The 18619-nt window shown below is 36.7% G+C and overlaps 1 protein-coding gene across 1 annotated transcript in view; it reads left to right on the top strand.

Annotated features, from left to right (window-relative positions):
• Positions 1-1059: 1059 nt before the first annotated feature.
• LOC112503840 (TMV resistance protein N-like) overlaps positions 1060-18619 on the top strand; it is a 20352-nt gene continuing 2792 nt past the window's right edge. Inside the window, exons 1-5 of the mRNA XM_025107828.1 lie at positions 1060-1529; positions 11850-12978; positions 13803-14126; positions 14221-15728; positions 15948-16002. Of these exons, the coding sequence (XP_024963596.1) occupies positions 1060-1529; positions 11850-12978; positions 13803-14126; positions 14221-15117 (2820 nt within the window). The 3' untranslated portion in view covers positions 15118-15728; positions 15948-16002. The remainder of the gene's footprint in view (positions 1530-11849; positions 12979-13802; positions 14127-14220; positions 15729-15947; positions 16003-18619) is intronic.

The following is an 18619-nucleotide window of genomic DNA, read 5'->3' as shown; positions in this document are numbered from 1 at the left end:
ATGAGACATAGAAAAAGAGACTAAAACGCTTTTCTGTTAACTGCTAAGTGTTAACGGTAGTTAGAGGCAGAGACTGAATCTGATCGTTTTTGCAAACCACAATGGTCATCTTCTAATTTTGAAACTGTATGAGCGAAAAGATAAATTTTGACAAACCACATGGACTAAATTTGTAGTTTACTCTAAATTTTATTAACCACGTAGAAAAACAACCTAACAAGAACCAACGATGTAATTCACACCTACAAAAAATGATAAATATTTTTTTGTAAATTTCCAACAACTTCCTTGTCGACTTTGACTTGGGCTACAAGAAATACACAACTTGTTGGAATCATTATTCATCATATAATTATAAATCCAACCCTTCTGTTGTTGATTTGAGTTGGTATTCGTTTTCGTTTTGGTATAGATTGTGATTTTGGTTTCTGTTTTAGTTTGGATTTTGATTCTGGGGTTTAGATTTTGGTTTTGGTTTAAAGTTTGGAATTGGGTTTTGAGAGTGACCGGAGGTTCACCAATAAAAATGACTAGAGGTTCGTCAGAGACTACGAACTGAGGTTTTATGGGTTTCAGAAAAAATGGTTAAGACAGGTGGCATGAATCTAATAGAATAGTTTATAATTTTTTAATAGAAAATGAGACAAAAACCAAAAGTGAAAAAGAGAGAGACTAAAATGCCTTTCCGTTAACAGCCAAGTGTTAATGGCAGTTAGAGGCATCAAATACGATGGTTTTTACATAGCACAATGGATCAATGGTCATCATGTAATTTTAAAACTGTAGAAAAAAAAAAGATAAAGTTTTCACAAACCAAAGACTAAATTTTTAGTCTACTCTAAATTTTATGGAATAAATATGTTTTTGTAAATTTCCAGACAATTTCCTTGTTGACTTTGACTTGGGCTTCCATTATATATACACTTCTTTAACCATTTTTCATCATATAATCATAAATCCTACTCCTCTCCAATCATTCCTACCTTCCCATACAAATTATGGTTGTTATCTCTGAAATATCTTCACCTTCATCTTCTTCATCAACTCTTGTTCCTAGATATGATGTTTTTTTTAAGTTTTAGAGGTTTAGACACTCGTAATAATTTCACTGATCACCTCTATAAAACGCTTCTGAATACTAACATCAATACCTTTTTGGACGATGAAGAGATTGAAACTGGGCTATCTTTGAAACCGGAATTGGAGAGTGCAATCAAAGCATCCCGAGCTTCTATTATTGTGTTGTCTCAAAATTATGCTTCGTCGACCTGGTGTCTTGACGAATTAGTATTGATTCTTGAACAACTTAGGAAGCCAGGCTATATTCTTATCCCCATCTTTTATCACGTCGAGCCCACTGATGTCAGGAAGCAACAAAATAGCTTTGAAGAAGCAATGGCAAAGCATAAAAAGAGGATGGAGACAGAGACAAATGCAGATAAAAGAAGTCAGTGGGCTCAAAAAATAGATCTATGGAATAAAGCACTTACACAAGTTGCTGATTTAAAAGGAGAAACTGCAAAGGGCAGGTAACGACTTTCTTATCATCCATATTTTCGCACATGAACTTCAATATAGTCTACTTATCCTTATGTGATTCAATATGTTTCTTGTTTTATTTTTAATATATTTAATTTGGTTAAAGATGCATAATTCTTTGAATCTAATGTTATCTCTTAAATGAATTCATTTAACAAATTAATATGCTTTGAATTAGATTCAAATTTGGAACACATATCAAACAATTTTACATTCATCTAATTAATATCATATCATTCAATCTTGAAATCATAACATCATTTATGGTAAAATAGTTAAATAGGTATTTTAATTACTACTAAACTACTTATAAAAGTAGTATAGAATTGGTGACTAATTTTGTAATACCTTTAACAAGCTTCTTGAGCTTGATAATTTTCGAGCTCGAGTCAATCTCCCATACAAAATAAAGCTCGTTTATAGTAACGAGCCAAGTTTCATAACAACAATGTTCGACTTGGCATGTTTGATACTTGATTAAATTTTCCGAGCCGAGCCAATCATTATACACTTTTTCGAGCCAATAATGCTCATATCATATATTCATAAATCATAAAATAAAAATATAAATATTATCGAGTTTAAACCAATAAGCGAGTTAATCAATTGCAAATTCGAGCCCTTAGATGAGCATCGAGCTCGAGTTTGAAAATTCAAAAAAAATTGAGTTCGAGCTAGACCCCTACTTTGAAAAAGTTATTTGAGCTCCAGCACTGTTATTTTTTCGAGCTAAATTCGAATTGTAAGGGATAAAGTGCGATCAAACTTAATAACGAAGTAATTTCTGAGGTCCCAAATACTTGTAGAATTCCAAATGCACAATAAACCCAAGCAACACTGTGGATAACAATAATCTAAATCTTGCATAACATGCTTCGAAGAAGATTAAACACCCACTATGTAAATGACAACCAAAATATACTAGGATCAAAGCATATAACAACATCACAAGCAAGAACACAAGGATTTAACGTGGTTACACTATTGATGTGATAGTGTACATCCACCAAATAGAAAGAGCAAGTATTATATTACCACAAAAGAGATCACAAGTGCTTGTACAATGATCCTTAGATCCAAGATCAACCAAAATCTTCAACTATCAAGAACACCAAGAACACCAACCTCTACACACATACCAAAAATGGTAAATAAGCTCTTGAGAGAAACTAAAAGGAGAGGTCTTGAGTGTTGGAGGAAGCAAATTGGACAAGTGATAGAAAGAGCAAAGTGTCCTTTCTATATATAAATTAGAAGAAGGACAAAAGGAAGGGAAAAAGTATGGCCAAAGGGTGATGAAGTGAAAAAAAGGGTATGGCCTAGCCTCCTGATTGTTGCCTGGCCAAAAAAAATCTCAGCCTAGTTTTACTGCTAGTAAACTAGCGGTGAAACTAGCAGTGAAACTCGCGGTAGTCTCTGGACTTCAACTCAAAATCAGAGACCCTCGCTAGTTTTGAAGCAACTTATACTAGCGGTGAAACTCTCGGTAGTCCCTGGTCTTGTTTGTTGTGCAACATCAAATGTGATAAAAAAAATCATAACACTCCCCCATGATGCAGAAAACTCTTCAAAAATAGCAACAAAGTCCGAGTTCGATGAATACGGGCCTTTCCAAGTTGATCATAACAATTATATAGCAAAGTAAATTGGCACGAGGTAGCAAAATTGCATTCCAGCCTTGACGAGATTCGACATGGCTCACAGTTACAAGCAAAACAAAATAACCTCGAGTGCATAATCTACAAAAAAGAATAGAGCATAGCACTCTAAGCACTTAACGAAGTAATCCCTTCAAAGATGTTTTTTTCATTTGTGGTAATATTTGCTCTCTCCAACGAAGTTCCCAATGACACTAACACAAGCAAAGTTGAATCAAGTTTGAACAATGCTCAAACTTAGGGAATGGTAGTGATTTTGTGAACATATTAGCAGCATTGTCATCTGTCACAATTTTCTTCAAATAGACGACCTTTGCTTCTACAACATTTTTAGGTGATCCAAGTATATTGGCTCGAGCAAATGAGCTCATAATAATAGGAATGTCTATTGTATCCACATCATCGGCACTAGGAGCAACAGTTTAACTAACTTTCGTTTCTTGGGGAGATTAGGCATCCCGAGAGGACTTTATCATATAAGATTCATCAAATGTTACATGTCAAGAATAAATGACTTTACATGTCAAAGGGTTCCAGATTTGGTGCCCCTTGATGCCATCTGTATAGTCAGACAAATATCCTTTGGTGGCTCTTGGATTTAACTTGTTCTGACTTGAAACCTGTACATAAACAAGACAACCAAATGCATATATGTATTTTATACAGATATTAGTTTTACCTCTACACATCTCTTTCGGTATTTTTCCTCCAATGGCCGAACAAGGTAACATAGTGACGATTCACATCGCGGTGTGGAAAGTTTCGGCCCAAAAGGATTCAAAAATCCCAATGTCATGAACATACATTGAACTTTCTCTAAATATGTTCTATTTATCCTCTCCTTGACCCCGTTAGATTCAGGATCACTGGGTGAGTATAAAGACAGTGGATGCCTTTACTCGAGCAAAATGCCTTGAAGTTACCACAAGTAAACTCTCCACCATTATCGTATCTAAGCACCTTTAATTTCATTCCGATCTCAACCTCCACGTGTGCTAACAAAGTCTTGAAATTGTCAAAGACATCCAACTTGTGCTTCAAAACAAACCCCCAAAATTTTCGTGAGAAATCATCAATAAGAGAGAGAAAATATCTACCTCCATTTAGGGACTATGTGCTTGATGGTCACCAAAAATTTGTATGCACATAATCCAAGATCTCTTTAGTTTTGTGCTTTCCAACAATAAAGAAACGCGAGTTTATTTCCCCTTGACACATTTGGCACAAAAATCAAGACAAGTAGGCGTGTCAACACTAATGAGCTTTCGCTTTCGCTAGACCTCCAAATTCTTCTCGAATGTGTGGCCCAACCGTATATGCCATAAACAAGTAGCATCCATATTCTTTGAATTATCCGTCACACATGATTATGAAGAAACTGTTTCTTCAACCAAATGAAACAAATTGTTTTCCGCCTGTATACCTTTCATTACTACAAAGTTTCCTTGAGATACATGCATGCTCCCATCTTCAATACGAATCTTGCAACCAACCTTGGACAATTGTCCAACCGAGATAAAGGAACGAGTCATGTCCATAACATATTTGACATTATTCAATGTCCGAACAAATCAAACATCTTGATACGATCTGTGCCAACACCTTGAGTAATGCACAAAGTACTATTTCCCATGAAAATGCTATTACCCTCAATTTTTCGAAGGTAGATAAATAGTCACGAAAAGGTATCATGTGACAAGAGGCTCCAGTATCCAACACCCATCGCCTATCTCCAAGCAGTGGTGTAACCGTAGCTGAGATGCCTGTTTCCTGTTCGGTTGCAACTGTTGAAGATTCTCCCTTTGACTTATCCTTGTTCTTCTAACTTGGACAGTCTTTGACCCAATGACTATTAAGGAAACTAAACATTGATCATGTATTAATTGTATTTCCTTTTTCTCCTTTAAGCTATATTTAGATAGTTATTGTGATTGATATTATTTATCATAGAATTGGCCGTAGATCTCTCCTTACCATTGTATGTATATTGTAAATGTCTATTTATAGTCTTTGTATTTTGTCTAATAATGCAAGAACTTGTCTATTCAAATCAAGCTCTTATATGGTATTAGAGCTTCCATCTCAAACGAGAATTGATCCTACTGCACCTCCTTCCATGGCACCAATCATAGTTATTCAACTCACTGCCTCCACCCACTTTAACGTCACCCTTACTAACGATAAGTTTCCGGTATGGCGTAAGCACGTCTACTCAACCCTTATTGGCCTCGATCTCGTTCATTTCATCACCGGAACCAAGCAGGCTTCGGCGGAGTTCCTAGATGCCGAAGCCACTAAACCAAACCCAGATCACTATCCGTGGTTCCGATAGGATCAAATCATTCTGGCGGGTCTTCTAGGAAGCTGCTCACCCACCATCCAACCGATGATTGCATCGGCCGACACTTCTCAGGAAGCGTGGGAACGATTGGTAACTAGCTATGCGAACTCATCCTGGTCTCGTGTCATATCGCTAAAATCCAAACTTGCATCCAACCCCAAAGGCACTCTCACCGTCACGGAATACTTACGTGATATGAAATCAATCGCCTACGAACTAGCACTTGTTCAAAACCCGGTGAAAGACGAGGATCTCATGGTCCACATTCTCTGTCAATTAGGCGATGACTTCAAAAATGTTGCCCAATCACTTCGACTACTTGATTCAAAACTCTCCTTTCCAGAACTATTTGAGAAGCTTGTTGATTTTGAACGGGAACTTCAACAAACAACTGTTACGCCACCCCTCATGGCTACAGCCAACTTCACCCAAAAACACTCAAGGACTAATGCAAGATCAACACCCGATCGACGCAACGTGCAAAACAATTTCAACAGCAGACCATTACGCAATCAATGGTCTAATGGCTCCAACTTCAATAACGGTAATCGTGACAACCGTACCATTATCTATTGTCAATATTGTAACTTTGCAGGGCATGAAGCAAAGGAGTGTCGGAAACTTGCCCGGTTTCTCCGTGAAAATCATGTTACGACAGGCAATTCTATGACCCAAAGCAAGGCTTCACCAATTGCTAATGTCACAACATCCTCCTATATGTTTGATATGGGAGCTTCCGATCATGTTGATCCGGATCGTGCACATTTTCACTCCGTCTGAGTATGGCGGACCGGATGAAATTGTTCTTGGCAATGGTAACACCCTCTCTATAACCCATATTGGTCAAACACATCTTCCTACATCCAATGGCTTTCTTACCCTAAAAAACGTTTTGTGTGTTCCTCAATTCAAGAATAAGCTTATTTCTGTTGCAAAATTGTGTAAGACTAACCAAGTCTCTGTGGAATTTTTTCCCACTCATTTCTTTGTCAAGGATCTTCGAACGGGGGCACGACTCATGCGGGGAGAGAATTACCTTGATGTTTACTACGCCAACCTTCCATCTCAACCTCAAATAAATGTGGTCTCCACCACACTGCTCCTTGATTGGCATCACAAACTCGGGCATCCTTCTATTCGGATTCTCAAGCAAATCGCCAAATGTTTAGGCTTACATTTCAATCTACTCAATTTTCATTGCAATTCGTGTTCCATCAATAAAAGTCACAAAGATTCCTTTGGCATGAACTCCTTTACTACTACAAAACCCTTACAATTAATGTATTCGAATGTTTGGGGACCGGTAGAAAAATCGATTGATGGTTTCACTTATTATGTGATTTTTGTCGACTTTCACACCAAGTACATTTGGCTATATCCAATGAAAAACAAATATGACATCTCCACTTTATTTCCACAATTCAAATTGCTAGTCGAAAAATATTTTCAAACACCTTTCATTTCTCTCTTCACCGATAATGGTGGAGAATATATTGGACTTTCCGCATATCTTCAATCTCAAGGTATTTCTCATTTCACCACCCCACCGCATACCCCGGAACAAAACGATGTTGCCGAACGGCGTCATCGACACATTGTGGAAACAAGTTTATCACTCCTTCACTATGCTCACCTTCCTCTCTCATTTTGGTCACATGCCTTCCAAACCGCCGTTTATCTCATCAACCGTCTCCTAACTCCAACCCTTAATTTCAACTGTCCATATTTCATTCTTTACAAACAAAAACCAACCTACACCAAACTCAAACCCTTTGGATGCTTATGTTATCCGTGGCTTCGCCCGTATGCAAAATCCAAACTTCACCCTTGCTAAAAAAATGTGTATTCTTTGGCTACTCATCATCTAAATCGGCCTACAAATGCTATGATTACACCAACCGACGACTATACCACTCCCGACACGTAGAATTCATTGAAACCCAATTTCTATTTAAATCTCAAAGTCATTCTACGACCATTCCTACTGTGGGCGACTTTTTCGGTATCCCACCATTCCAGTCCATTCCACAGGCCCAACACCACACTTCCGCTTCATCACCCCATTCTACTCATCCGGCCCAATCCATACACATCCCACCATCAGGCCCACTCGAACCACCTATACCAACCCAACCTCATTCTCCTATTTCACCAGTACACTCCACTACATCCTCCCCTAACAACACTTCTAACTCTCTCACTTCTACCCATTCTCCAAACACCACCGAATCTCACACCACTTCCTCCCCCACCCCACCTTCATCGCCATCTCTCTCTACATCCTCAACCACTCCTCAATCAGATTCATTTGAATCTTTACCCTTACCTTCCCTACTACCCCCGCACACCCGCAAACCAAATTCCAAGTATTATAACTCTACCTTTGTTAACCACACTACCCTCCATCCGATTTCTTCAACACTTGAACTAACAACTCACAATCAAGCCTTAAAAGATCCCGAGTGGCAAAAGGCGATGGATAATGAGTTCAATGCCCTTCTACAAAATGCCACATGGGAACTTGTCCCTCCTTCGCAACATAAACCTATCGGCTGCAAGTGGATATTTTGCATCAAACGGCGTCCCGACGGGTCTGTTGAGAAATACAAGGCTCGTCTAGTTGTCAAGGGGTTCCTTCAAGAACATGGCAAGGATTATTTTGAAACGTTTAGCCCGGTCGCTAAACCCGTAACTATCCATACGGTTCTCGCCATTGCCTTATCTTAAAACTGGCCCATCCGGCAACTCGATGTTAACAATGCCTTCTTGCATGGCACATTACATGAGGATGTTTACATGTCTCAACCACCCGGCTATGTCCATCCGGATTTTCCAAATCACCTTTGTCATCTTCGAAAATCTCTCTACGGCCTCAAGCAAGCACCGCGTGCATGGTACATGGAACTTGCCACATTCCTCCTTGAACTCGGTTTTCGCAAATCCTTGGCCGACCCATATCTGTTCATCTACAACCGGGATGGCCTTATCTTCTATTTCTTGGTATATGTTGATGATATTGTCTTGACCGGCAACAACAATCCTTTTACTCAACATACCATTCGTACACTCTCCGAAAATTTTTCCATTAAAGATCTTGGCATGCTACACCACTTTCTTGGTATAGAAGTTATTAACACCACTACTGGTTTATTTCTCTCCCAACATGCTCATGTGCAAAATTTACTAACCAAGTTCAAAATGGATGGAGCCAAACCCGTGGCCACACCAATTAGCTCTACTGAGTCTCTCTCTCCTGTTGATGGTTCACCTACCACTGACCCTACACCGTATCATCAATTGGTGGGCTCCCTCCAATACCTTGCTTTCACTAGACCTGATGTTTCTTACGCAGTCAACAAACTCTCTCAATACATGCATGCACCAACTCAACTCCATTGGCAAGCCTTAAAACGGGTTCTTCAATACTTGGAAGGCACTATTCATCACGGTCTGTTTCTAAACCGTGGCTCTCCCATCGACCTTACCGTGTTTACCGATTCTGATTGGGGAGGAATTGCCGATGGGGGGCGATCCACAACTGCCTATATTATCTACCTCGGTTCCAACATCATCTCGTGGCATTCATCGCGTCAAAAATCGGTTTCTCGTTCTTCAACCGAGGCGGAGTACAAGGCACTAGCAAACGGTGCAGCTGAACTATTTTGGGTTCAACATCTACTATTAGAGCTGGGTCTATCGGCAACTAAACCTCCTATATTATTTTGTGACAATGTTGGTGCTACTTATCATTGTCATTCGCGTATGAAACACATGGCACTCGATTATCACTGTGTTCGGGAAAAGGTAACTAATGGTTCATTACGGGTTCTACACATTCATTCCAATGATCAACTTGCTGATGTGCTCACTAAACCTCTAGGGTGGGGTCCTTTTCACCGCTTTCGGTCCAAGATTGGAGTCTCCGATGGACCCTCCATCTTGCGGGGGCATATTAAGGAAACTAATCATTGATCATGTATTAATTGTATTTCCTTTTTCTCCTTTAAGCTATATTTAGATAGTTATTGTGATTGATATTATTTATCATAGAATTAGCTGCAGATCTCTATTTACCATTGTATGTATATTGTAAATGGCTATTTATAGTCTTTGTATTTTGTCTAATAATGCAAAAACTTTTTTATTCAAATCAAGCTCTTATAATGACTTGGCTTATGGCAAAAATTACATTTACCACTCGTCTTTGATTTCCTTCTAGAGCCCGGCTTACGAGATTGGGAATACCCATTATTTCTTCCTCTAGAAGACTGTTGATTATCACGGCCTCTATCAACAAATAGGCCTTGACTATGATTATCCTCTCATGGATTGTTATCGATTCTCATCTGAATTCTTTAATATTCAGAAATTATTCCTGTTTTCACATCAGACAAAGAAAGAGTTTATCTTCCATATATAAAACAGTTATTGAACTGAGAATATTTCTCGGGAAGAGAATGCAATAGAATCGTAGCTAGAGCTTCTTCAACTTTAGCAAGAAGCGCATATGTTGCCTTCAACTTCATAATGATATATCTTCGAATTTTGTCATGAGTTTTAATAGTTGTACCTTCCTCCATTTTGAAGAAGAGGTACTACCGCGTCAATAACAACCTGTTAGTCAAGATTTATATTGAAATATAGATTCTCAAGCTTGCTTCAAATACCTGCAGCAGTCTTTTATGACACAATATCATAAATGACATTCTCTCCCATTGCCATATGTGAAGTAGTAAATGCCCATGTTTCCGTTTCTCTAGCCTTAAGTTCAGACATATTAGGGTCTAGCTCATTATTAGCAAATACTACATGATGGACACCATTCTTTCTAAGTGCAGCAGATGTTGTAAATTGCCATTTACCAAAATCATGGTCCCTATTCCAAGTTTGAATATGAATCCCAACCCTATATAAATTAAATGTTCCTTCCTGATATGGCCTTTGGGTTTGGTTTGAGGAACCGATACCAAAAGGGTTTCCCTCATCTTCACCAGGCATGATTCAAGTATAAAAGTATTCAACTAGCTTGTGTAAGTTTTCTATAACAGACTCCCAAGTCTAGATCTAAAGATCTGATACCAATTATAGGGGATAAAAGTGCGATCAAACTTAACAACGAAGTGATTTCTAAGGTCCCAAATACTTGTAGAAATCCAAATGCACGATGAACCCAAACAAAAATACGGATACCAATAATTTAGATGTTGCACAACATGCTCCAAAGAAGATTAAACACCTTCTATGTAAATGACAACCACAGTATACTAGGATCTAAGCATATAACAACATCACAAGCAAGAACACAAGGATTTAACATGGTTTCACTATCAATGTGATAGTGTATATCCACCAAATAGAGAGAGAAAATATTATATTACCACAAAGAAGATTAGAAGTGCTTGTACAATAATCCTTAGATCCAAGACCAACCAAAATTTTCAACTATCAAAAACACCAACTTCTACACACATACCAAAAATGGTAAACAAGCTCTTGAGAGAAAAAGTAGGAGAGGTCTTGAGTGTTGGAAAAAACAAACTGGACAAAGTGGACAAGTGATAGAAAGAGCAAAGGCCTTCCTATATATGAATTAGAAGAAGGACAAAAAGGAAAGGAGAAAGTATGGCCAAAAGGTGTTGGAGTAAAAAAGGGTATGGCCTAGCCTCCCCAATTGTCACCTGGCCAAAAAAATCTTGGGCTAGTTTTATGCTAGTTAAACTAGCGGTGAAACTAGCAATATTCTCTAGACTTCAACTCACAATCAGAGACCCACGCCAGTTTGGGGCGACTTAAACTAGCGATGAAACTCATATAGTCTCTGGTTTGTTTGTTGTGCAACAGCAAATGTGAGAAAAAAATGACAACACGAATAACCTACTACTCGAATCGGCTCTGTTACACTCCTACAAATGACCTTTAACTTTTTGGTGACATCTCGATATTTATGTTTGATGGTCTTCTTGAACCATAATGAAATTGTATGCATTGGTGGATCTTTTGTCCTGTTATCTATAAAAAATAAGATGTTACATACCAAATATTTGTATAGTTAGAAGAAGTTCACATATGCATTTATGGTAGAAGCAGTCGAAACATGTTCCCTGAATCATATAATTACAACATTTTTTTCCAATAACCAAAAAAAAGGTTTTTTTTTAACAAAAAGATAAAGAAAATAATTATTTATTTTCCCATCACGTCATTTAAGATATTATTGATGGAATTGATTTTGGTTGAACAAGAATTGGGTTATCTCTTATTTAGTTTTCACATTGATGTTTCATATATCTCTCACTGAAATCAATTTGCAGGAAAGAGACGGAGTTGATTGACAAAATTGTTATCAGCATCCGTCGTAAATTAGGTGTACGCTTATGTAGTACTCTGCCACCCCTTATCGGCATGGATTATGACATTCAATTCATTACCTCTTGGTTAAAAGATGGATCATCTCATCCTGCTGACATCCTCACAATTTGGGGCATGGGTGGGATCGGGAAAACTTCATTGGCCGAATATGTCTTTAGGTTACAYCGTTATAAATTCCAAAGGAGTAGCTTTATTGCAGATATTAGTAAGAAATGTGCTGAAAAGTTTAGTGGATTGCTTGATTTGCAAAAACAAATTTGTCATGACATTTCAAACACGAGTTCAATTCAAGTTCATCATGTTTCCGAATACACCTYTCAGATCGAGAATGCAATAGCTCGTACAAAGGTGTTTGTAGTTCTTGATGATGTTGATAGTCTCRATCATTTGGATGCATTACTTGGAAAGAAAGGTTTTCTTCCAGGAAGCAAAATCATAATAACGACCAAKGATGCATCGTTGACAGAAAAGTATGAGCTATTCAACCAGATAGTTCAACCTAAGCATACAAAGCACTCATTGCGAGGCTTAAATGATTATAATTCACTACAGCTTTTAAGTTTGTCGGCATTCAAAGCCAACAGTCCAAAGGAAGGTTATGAAGATGTTTCAGATACACTTGTTGASTATTGTGGGGGACATCCATTGGCTCTTAAAGTTTTGGGCAGTTCTCTATTTAATAAAGATGTAGCTGTATGGAAGGATTACATAGAAAAGCTAAAGGAAGAACCTAATTCCAAGATTACAAAAGTCTTGCAAATGAGCTTTGACTCTTTGCCATCTACAGGAGATAAGGAACTGTTTAAGCACATTGCTTGTTTTTTTGTTAGAGAAGATAGAGAATCAACCGAAACAATATTAAAGGCATGTGGGATCCACACAGTACTCGGGATTGAGAATCTCATTGATAGATGCCTTCTTCGGATAAGTAAAGATAACAAGTTAATGATGCATCAATTGCTTCAAGAGATGGGAAGAGATGAAGTACGCCAAGAATCACCAAACAAGCCATGGAAGCGTAGTCGATTATGGTGTCATGAGGAATCATTCAATGTGTTGGAACAAAACAAGGTAACATGCCATACATACTTGTCATCATCACTATAGCAAAATTAGGTTTATAGGACACCAACAACTTCTATGCGTCTTAATAGACTGCTTTATACAGTACTAAATGAAAGACTTTTACCTGGGAAAAGTCTGTCGCTAAAGGGTGATTTGTCACAAACCGTCACAAAAGTTGATGGGTAAATTGTTGGTGGTTCAAATCAGTGAAAGATTACCCAGTGTGGGTGATCAATTGGTATTTTCTCGAAAACATTGACTTTACCAAACTATCGGTATTTTCTAGGTAAAGACAAAAATTTCACTGGGTGATTTTTGTGGGTAAAATTCATTTGTTTTGTGGTGATAGGATTTAATATATAAGACCCAAAAATGAAGTGTGCTACCTAAAATCATTGTAATAAGTATTTATGACATTTTGGGTGTCATAACAAGTTTTTATGACCCTTTTATAAAAGAACATCATATTAGCAGTTTTACAGAACATTATTTGAAAAAATACCTTATACAAATAAATGTACTATAAAAATATGGGTTTATAGGACACTTTCACAAAAGTATCCTATAAAATAGTTAATGTGACGCTTTGTATTTAAAATGTCCTAAAAACTCGTTAAGATGCCCAAAAGTTTCTTATAAATTTATTACGTCTTTAGGTAGAACGCTTTTGTTTTTGTTCCTATAAAAGTCTTATAAAATCAAGTCTATTGGGACGCTTAGAAGTTGATGGCGTGCTATGTAGTGAATTGTGCAAATTGTAAGTAATTTGTATTATCTATCTACACATACATAAGACTTCTTTAGTTTTTTGACATTCACTTTCTTCTTAGGGTTCGGGAAAACTTAAAGGCCTCGTKCTTGACATGGAAATGCTTGAGAAAGAGGACATATGTGAATCGTTTGAGTTGGAAACAGATGCATTGAGTAAGATGGATAATCTAATGCTACTACAACTCAATTATGTGAAATTCAATGGATCTTATAAGAATTTCCCTAAAAAATTAAGATGGTTGTGTATGCATGGGTTCCCTTTAAAGTCTTTACCTTTAGACTTACCAATGGAGAATATGGTTGTGCTTGACATGTCTTACAGCAATTTGGAATCTTTTGACATGTTTTATGGTAACCTACAACAACCTGGGAAGAGGCAAAAGGTAAGAAACTTGTAGCATCTACTTTAATTTTTGTTACTTCTATGGTGGTTTTATGCAGTTCACTCATTATTTTACCTTATCTCCATTTGCACAGTTAAGCARCTCATGCTCAAAARGCAAACARTTACTTCGATCATTGAAGATTCTTAATCTGAGTTTCTGTGAACAGCTTTGGAGTGTTGGTGGATTTTCTGAATTCCCTGCACTTGAGAGGTTAATACTTTCAAATTGCTCAAGTTTGATTGAGGTTTGTGAGTCAATTGAGCAATGTGATGGACTTGACCTCATTGACCTGAGTTACTGCAATAACACTGGCAAGCTTTTAAGAACGATAAACAAGGTGAAGAACGTCAAAATACTAAAATTAGATGGTTGTAATCGCGGTGAAACTACGATCGAGATGAGGGATGACGTGGAGGAAACGCTCAACCGTAACCACATTGGTATGAACTCACAAACCTCTTCCTCTGCCATTATGGAGGCCATACCAAGAGCTTTCGAGTCCTATCTGATTTTTGTACCGAGTTCATTAGTATGTTTGTCACTAGAAGATAATAATTTGTCCAACGAATCCTTTCCGATGGACATGAGTAGCCTATCCATGTTGAAGGAGTTGTATTTAGATGACAATCTTTTGGTTTCACTGCCCAATTGGGTGAAAAGCCTTTCCAGGCTTGAAATACTTAGTATTTGTGAGAATTTTAGTTTGAAGTCATTGAAGCATCCTCCACCTACACTAAAAGAATTGAGATATGGTTTTGATGGAGATGGGGAAGTTATATTTAATCGAGAAATGTCCCCAATCTTGTTAAGCTATTCTCGTTATGCTACATCTTTGGGGGATAATATTGAAGGCATGGTTAAAGAGGAAGATATGAGAGATGTTGAGGAAAAGGTATTACGTAGTTTGGGATGGAGTCATTTAGTTAATTTAGACTTCACTGAAATTCAGCCGATAGAAAGTGGAAGAGTCAAGGTTTGTTATCATTAACTATTTTTGTTTGTGTGATTAATATGTAGATATAATAAATGAAGCTTTTATTTGGCAGATGGTTTATGAATTTGGGATATTCAGCACATGGTATGTGGGGAAAGAGATGCCAAATTGCGTAAGTGATATAAGGTGGGAGGGGTCATCAATATCATTTACCATCCCATCATCTCATTGCAACCTTAGAGGCTTGAATTTCTTCTGCTTGTTTACAAGTGGAGATGATGAAGATTTCTTGGCTTATATTTCAAAAATAAGGATTAGTAATATAACAAAGATGTGCACCTGGATCTATAATGTTTCAGAGGGGTTTCAAGGAATTAGAGAGGGTATAACATATTTAAGCCATTGGATGTTTGGGAAGAATGAGATGGAAGATGGTGACCAAATTGCTGTTATATTGGATGTTAAAGACTTTGTTACAAGGGAGTGTGGGGTGAGTCTTGTGTATGATGAAGATGAAGAAGATGTGTTGGGTTATTACAAGTCATGGAATCATATAATTGGTGGGGATCTCTCTCCTTTTCAAAGTACTACTCCCGGAAAATATCACCTACACCAAATCCGCTTTACTGGTATAGGAACTGGATGGCCTGATTATAATTATATAGGTATGTGGTATTTTTATCAAATAATGTTTGTCATGGTATATGATATAGGTAGTAGGTAGCGGAATAAGTAGTTGTTAATTAAAACAACAATTACTTTTCAGAGCAACAGTAACAACTAACAGCCAAGCTATATTAATTACTAAGTGGATGTAAATATCTTAATGATAACCCATGCAACAGCCTATTAATTACTTCTTATCATCTATTTTTATTCCTCAGATCCGCGTCCTCTGTTTAGAGCTTTCCGTCCAACCAAGTGAACCAACTACCTAAGGTATGATACTTTCTATTCCATTTCCATACACCTTCAATATTATATGTATATATATATATATATATATATATATATATATATATATATATATATACACACACATATATATTTCAGAAAACGATAATATTTTTATATTTGAACAAAAATATAAATTTGAGGGCCACATAGAAATTTACATTGATATTAATATTAAATAGCAGTTTAAAAAGTTCTCTTTTTGTATAATTTTTTGTTTAATTTAATAACGAAGTAGTTTATTTTTGATATAACAATATAATTTTTTAATAAAGATAATAATTAAGTATTATGTTAAAACTCAATGATTATGTAATTATATTTTATATTTTTTATATTTAAAAGAAAATGTTTATCTTGTATTTGATTATATTTATTTGCAATTAGTTACATGAATTCAGGCATGGAGCTTTAATAAGTTGTAATTCAGCACAATTTACTTTTAATTTTGAAGTTTAAATAATATGTATCAATAAATAGTACTTCATACATAAAAAATAGTTTTTAATAATTTTTGTCAAACGTTTTATAATATAGCATAGATATATTCTCTCATACACCATATGATACATGTTTTCATCAAACTTTTTGGTCTCAAGATCATGTAATATATACTACCTTATAAAGCAGATTTTATAAAAATCTTAAAAACAACTTTAAATGCATAAGGTACTATTTTTTTATGCATAAAGTCTTAAAATCTTAGAAACAATCCCTGATGCATAAAGTACCGCAAAATGATGCATAAGTCTTAAAATTGTTTCCCTAAGCCAATGTCCTCTCCAAGAAATCGTTTCCTGCTCCCAAAGCGTCGATTCCTTCTCCAGGGCAACGATTTCTTCTCCCAATGCAGCAATTCACGTTCCTGAAACCATCAAGATGAGTTCTCCATTAATCACTACTTTTCTACTGGGTTCTTTTCCCACTCTCAATGTCTTCTCCAAGAAATCGATTCTTTCTCCCAAAGCGTCAATTCCTTCTCCCAGGGCAACGATTTCTTCTCTCCCAATGCAGCAATTCACGTTCTTGAAACCATCAAGGTGAGTTCTCCATTAATCTCTACTTCTCTGCTGGGTTCTTTTCCCACTCTCAAAGGCCGATGCCGGTGCTTCCAAGACCTACCCTCAGCAAGCTGGCACTATTCGTAAGGGAGGTCACATCGTCATCAAAAACCGTGATTGCAAGGTTTGCTTTACTCGTCGTCTCTCTAACTTCCGATTTATTTTGTTTTCTGGTATCATGTAGTTGGATCTTCTTTTGTCTATGTTAAATCTGTATTGGTGGGGTGAGTTGATTTTGTTTTGACTTCGGGTGTTAGGGTTTCGATTTTTGTCGTTTTGAATTGATTTTTATCTCCAGAAATTTGGGTATAGACTTGCAGTTGATTTTCTTAGGTTTCAAGAGACATGCCGGTCGGATTTCTGAACTAGATTTATTGTATTGAATTTGTATCTTTTCGCTAGGGTTTGGGACCAAAAAGATAGTGGACGAGATGCAACCAGGTTTCTCATTGTCTGTGAATTTCAAACGATAATGCATTTATAAGGTAGTATAACTAAAAGAGTAATCAAACAACCTCTTGGTAACATTGTTTAATATGGTTCAAAAATGAAGCGGTTCAGATCGGTTTGGCGTCCTTGGCGTCTATTTTGTTCATAAGAAAGTCAACAAACGCAATTTCTCCGAAAGGAGAAGGAACAAAGAAACCGATAAGGTGATTACTCTTCTCCTTACCATCATCTCTATTTTGATCTTTAAACAGTAAGCTGGAACTCACTTTGAATTCACCACCTATCATTTCATGATCCCGGTTTTTATTACAGTCTCTGCTTTGGTACTTTTGAAGAACAATCACTGAAAGAAATGACTGCTGTAGATATTGCTGTTTCTGTGCTCGCAAAGCTGCTTGAATACATGGTTCGCCCGATCGTACACCCATTTGGTTATATAGTCCATCATAACACCAACATTAATGGTTTAAGAAGTCAAATTTTGTGTCTTGACAACACTCAATTTGGGGTTCAACAGCAAGTCGATGTAGCTGATAGGAATGGAGAAACTGTTCTTCCAGTTGTACAAGATTGGCTTGCTAAAGCAAATGGTTTGGCAACAGAATATGTAATTGATCCCTAAAAGAATCAGCTAAAAATATATCGATATCCCTAGCTTCATTTCCTATGCTAAAACAACCGTACACAACTAATGAACCAAATCGACGTCTGCTTTTGTTCTCTTCTTTCAAATCGACGCCTTCAACTTGACGCGTTTGGTTCTGTTCTCTTCATTTTGTGATGTTCTTTTCTTTCTTTTCCCTCAAAAGKCAGTCGAGAAGTATCGTAATCTTAATCTATATGATATACCTTATTCTGTAATTTCTTTCAACCAATTACCTGATTCTGTAATCTTAATATATATGATATATTGATTTTGATTTTTTTCAATTGCTTTGCTGTAGTTGATTCTGTAATCTGAATCTATATGATATATTGATTTTGATTTTTTCCAATTGATTTGTTGTAGTTGATTCTGTATTCTGAATCTATATGATATATTGATTTCGATTTTTTCTGTACATTTGTGGTAGAATTACCTTGCTGGGTAG

This window comes from Cynara cardunculus, unplaced genomic scaffold (genome assembly GCF_001531365.2).
Source record: "Cynara cardunculus var. scolymus isolate 2C unplaced genomic scaffold, CcrdV1 Un_Scaffold_3971, whole genome shotgun sequence".
Classification (NCBI taxonomy): Eukaryota; Viridiplantae; Streptophyta; class Magnoliopsida; order Asterales; family Asteraceae; genus Cynara; species Cynara cardunculus.
Note: the sequence above shows the minus strand (reverse complement) of the source record. Positions and strands in the feature narration are given on the sequence as shown.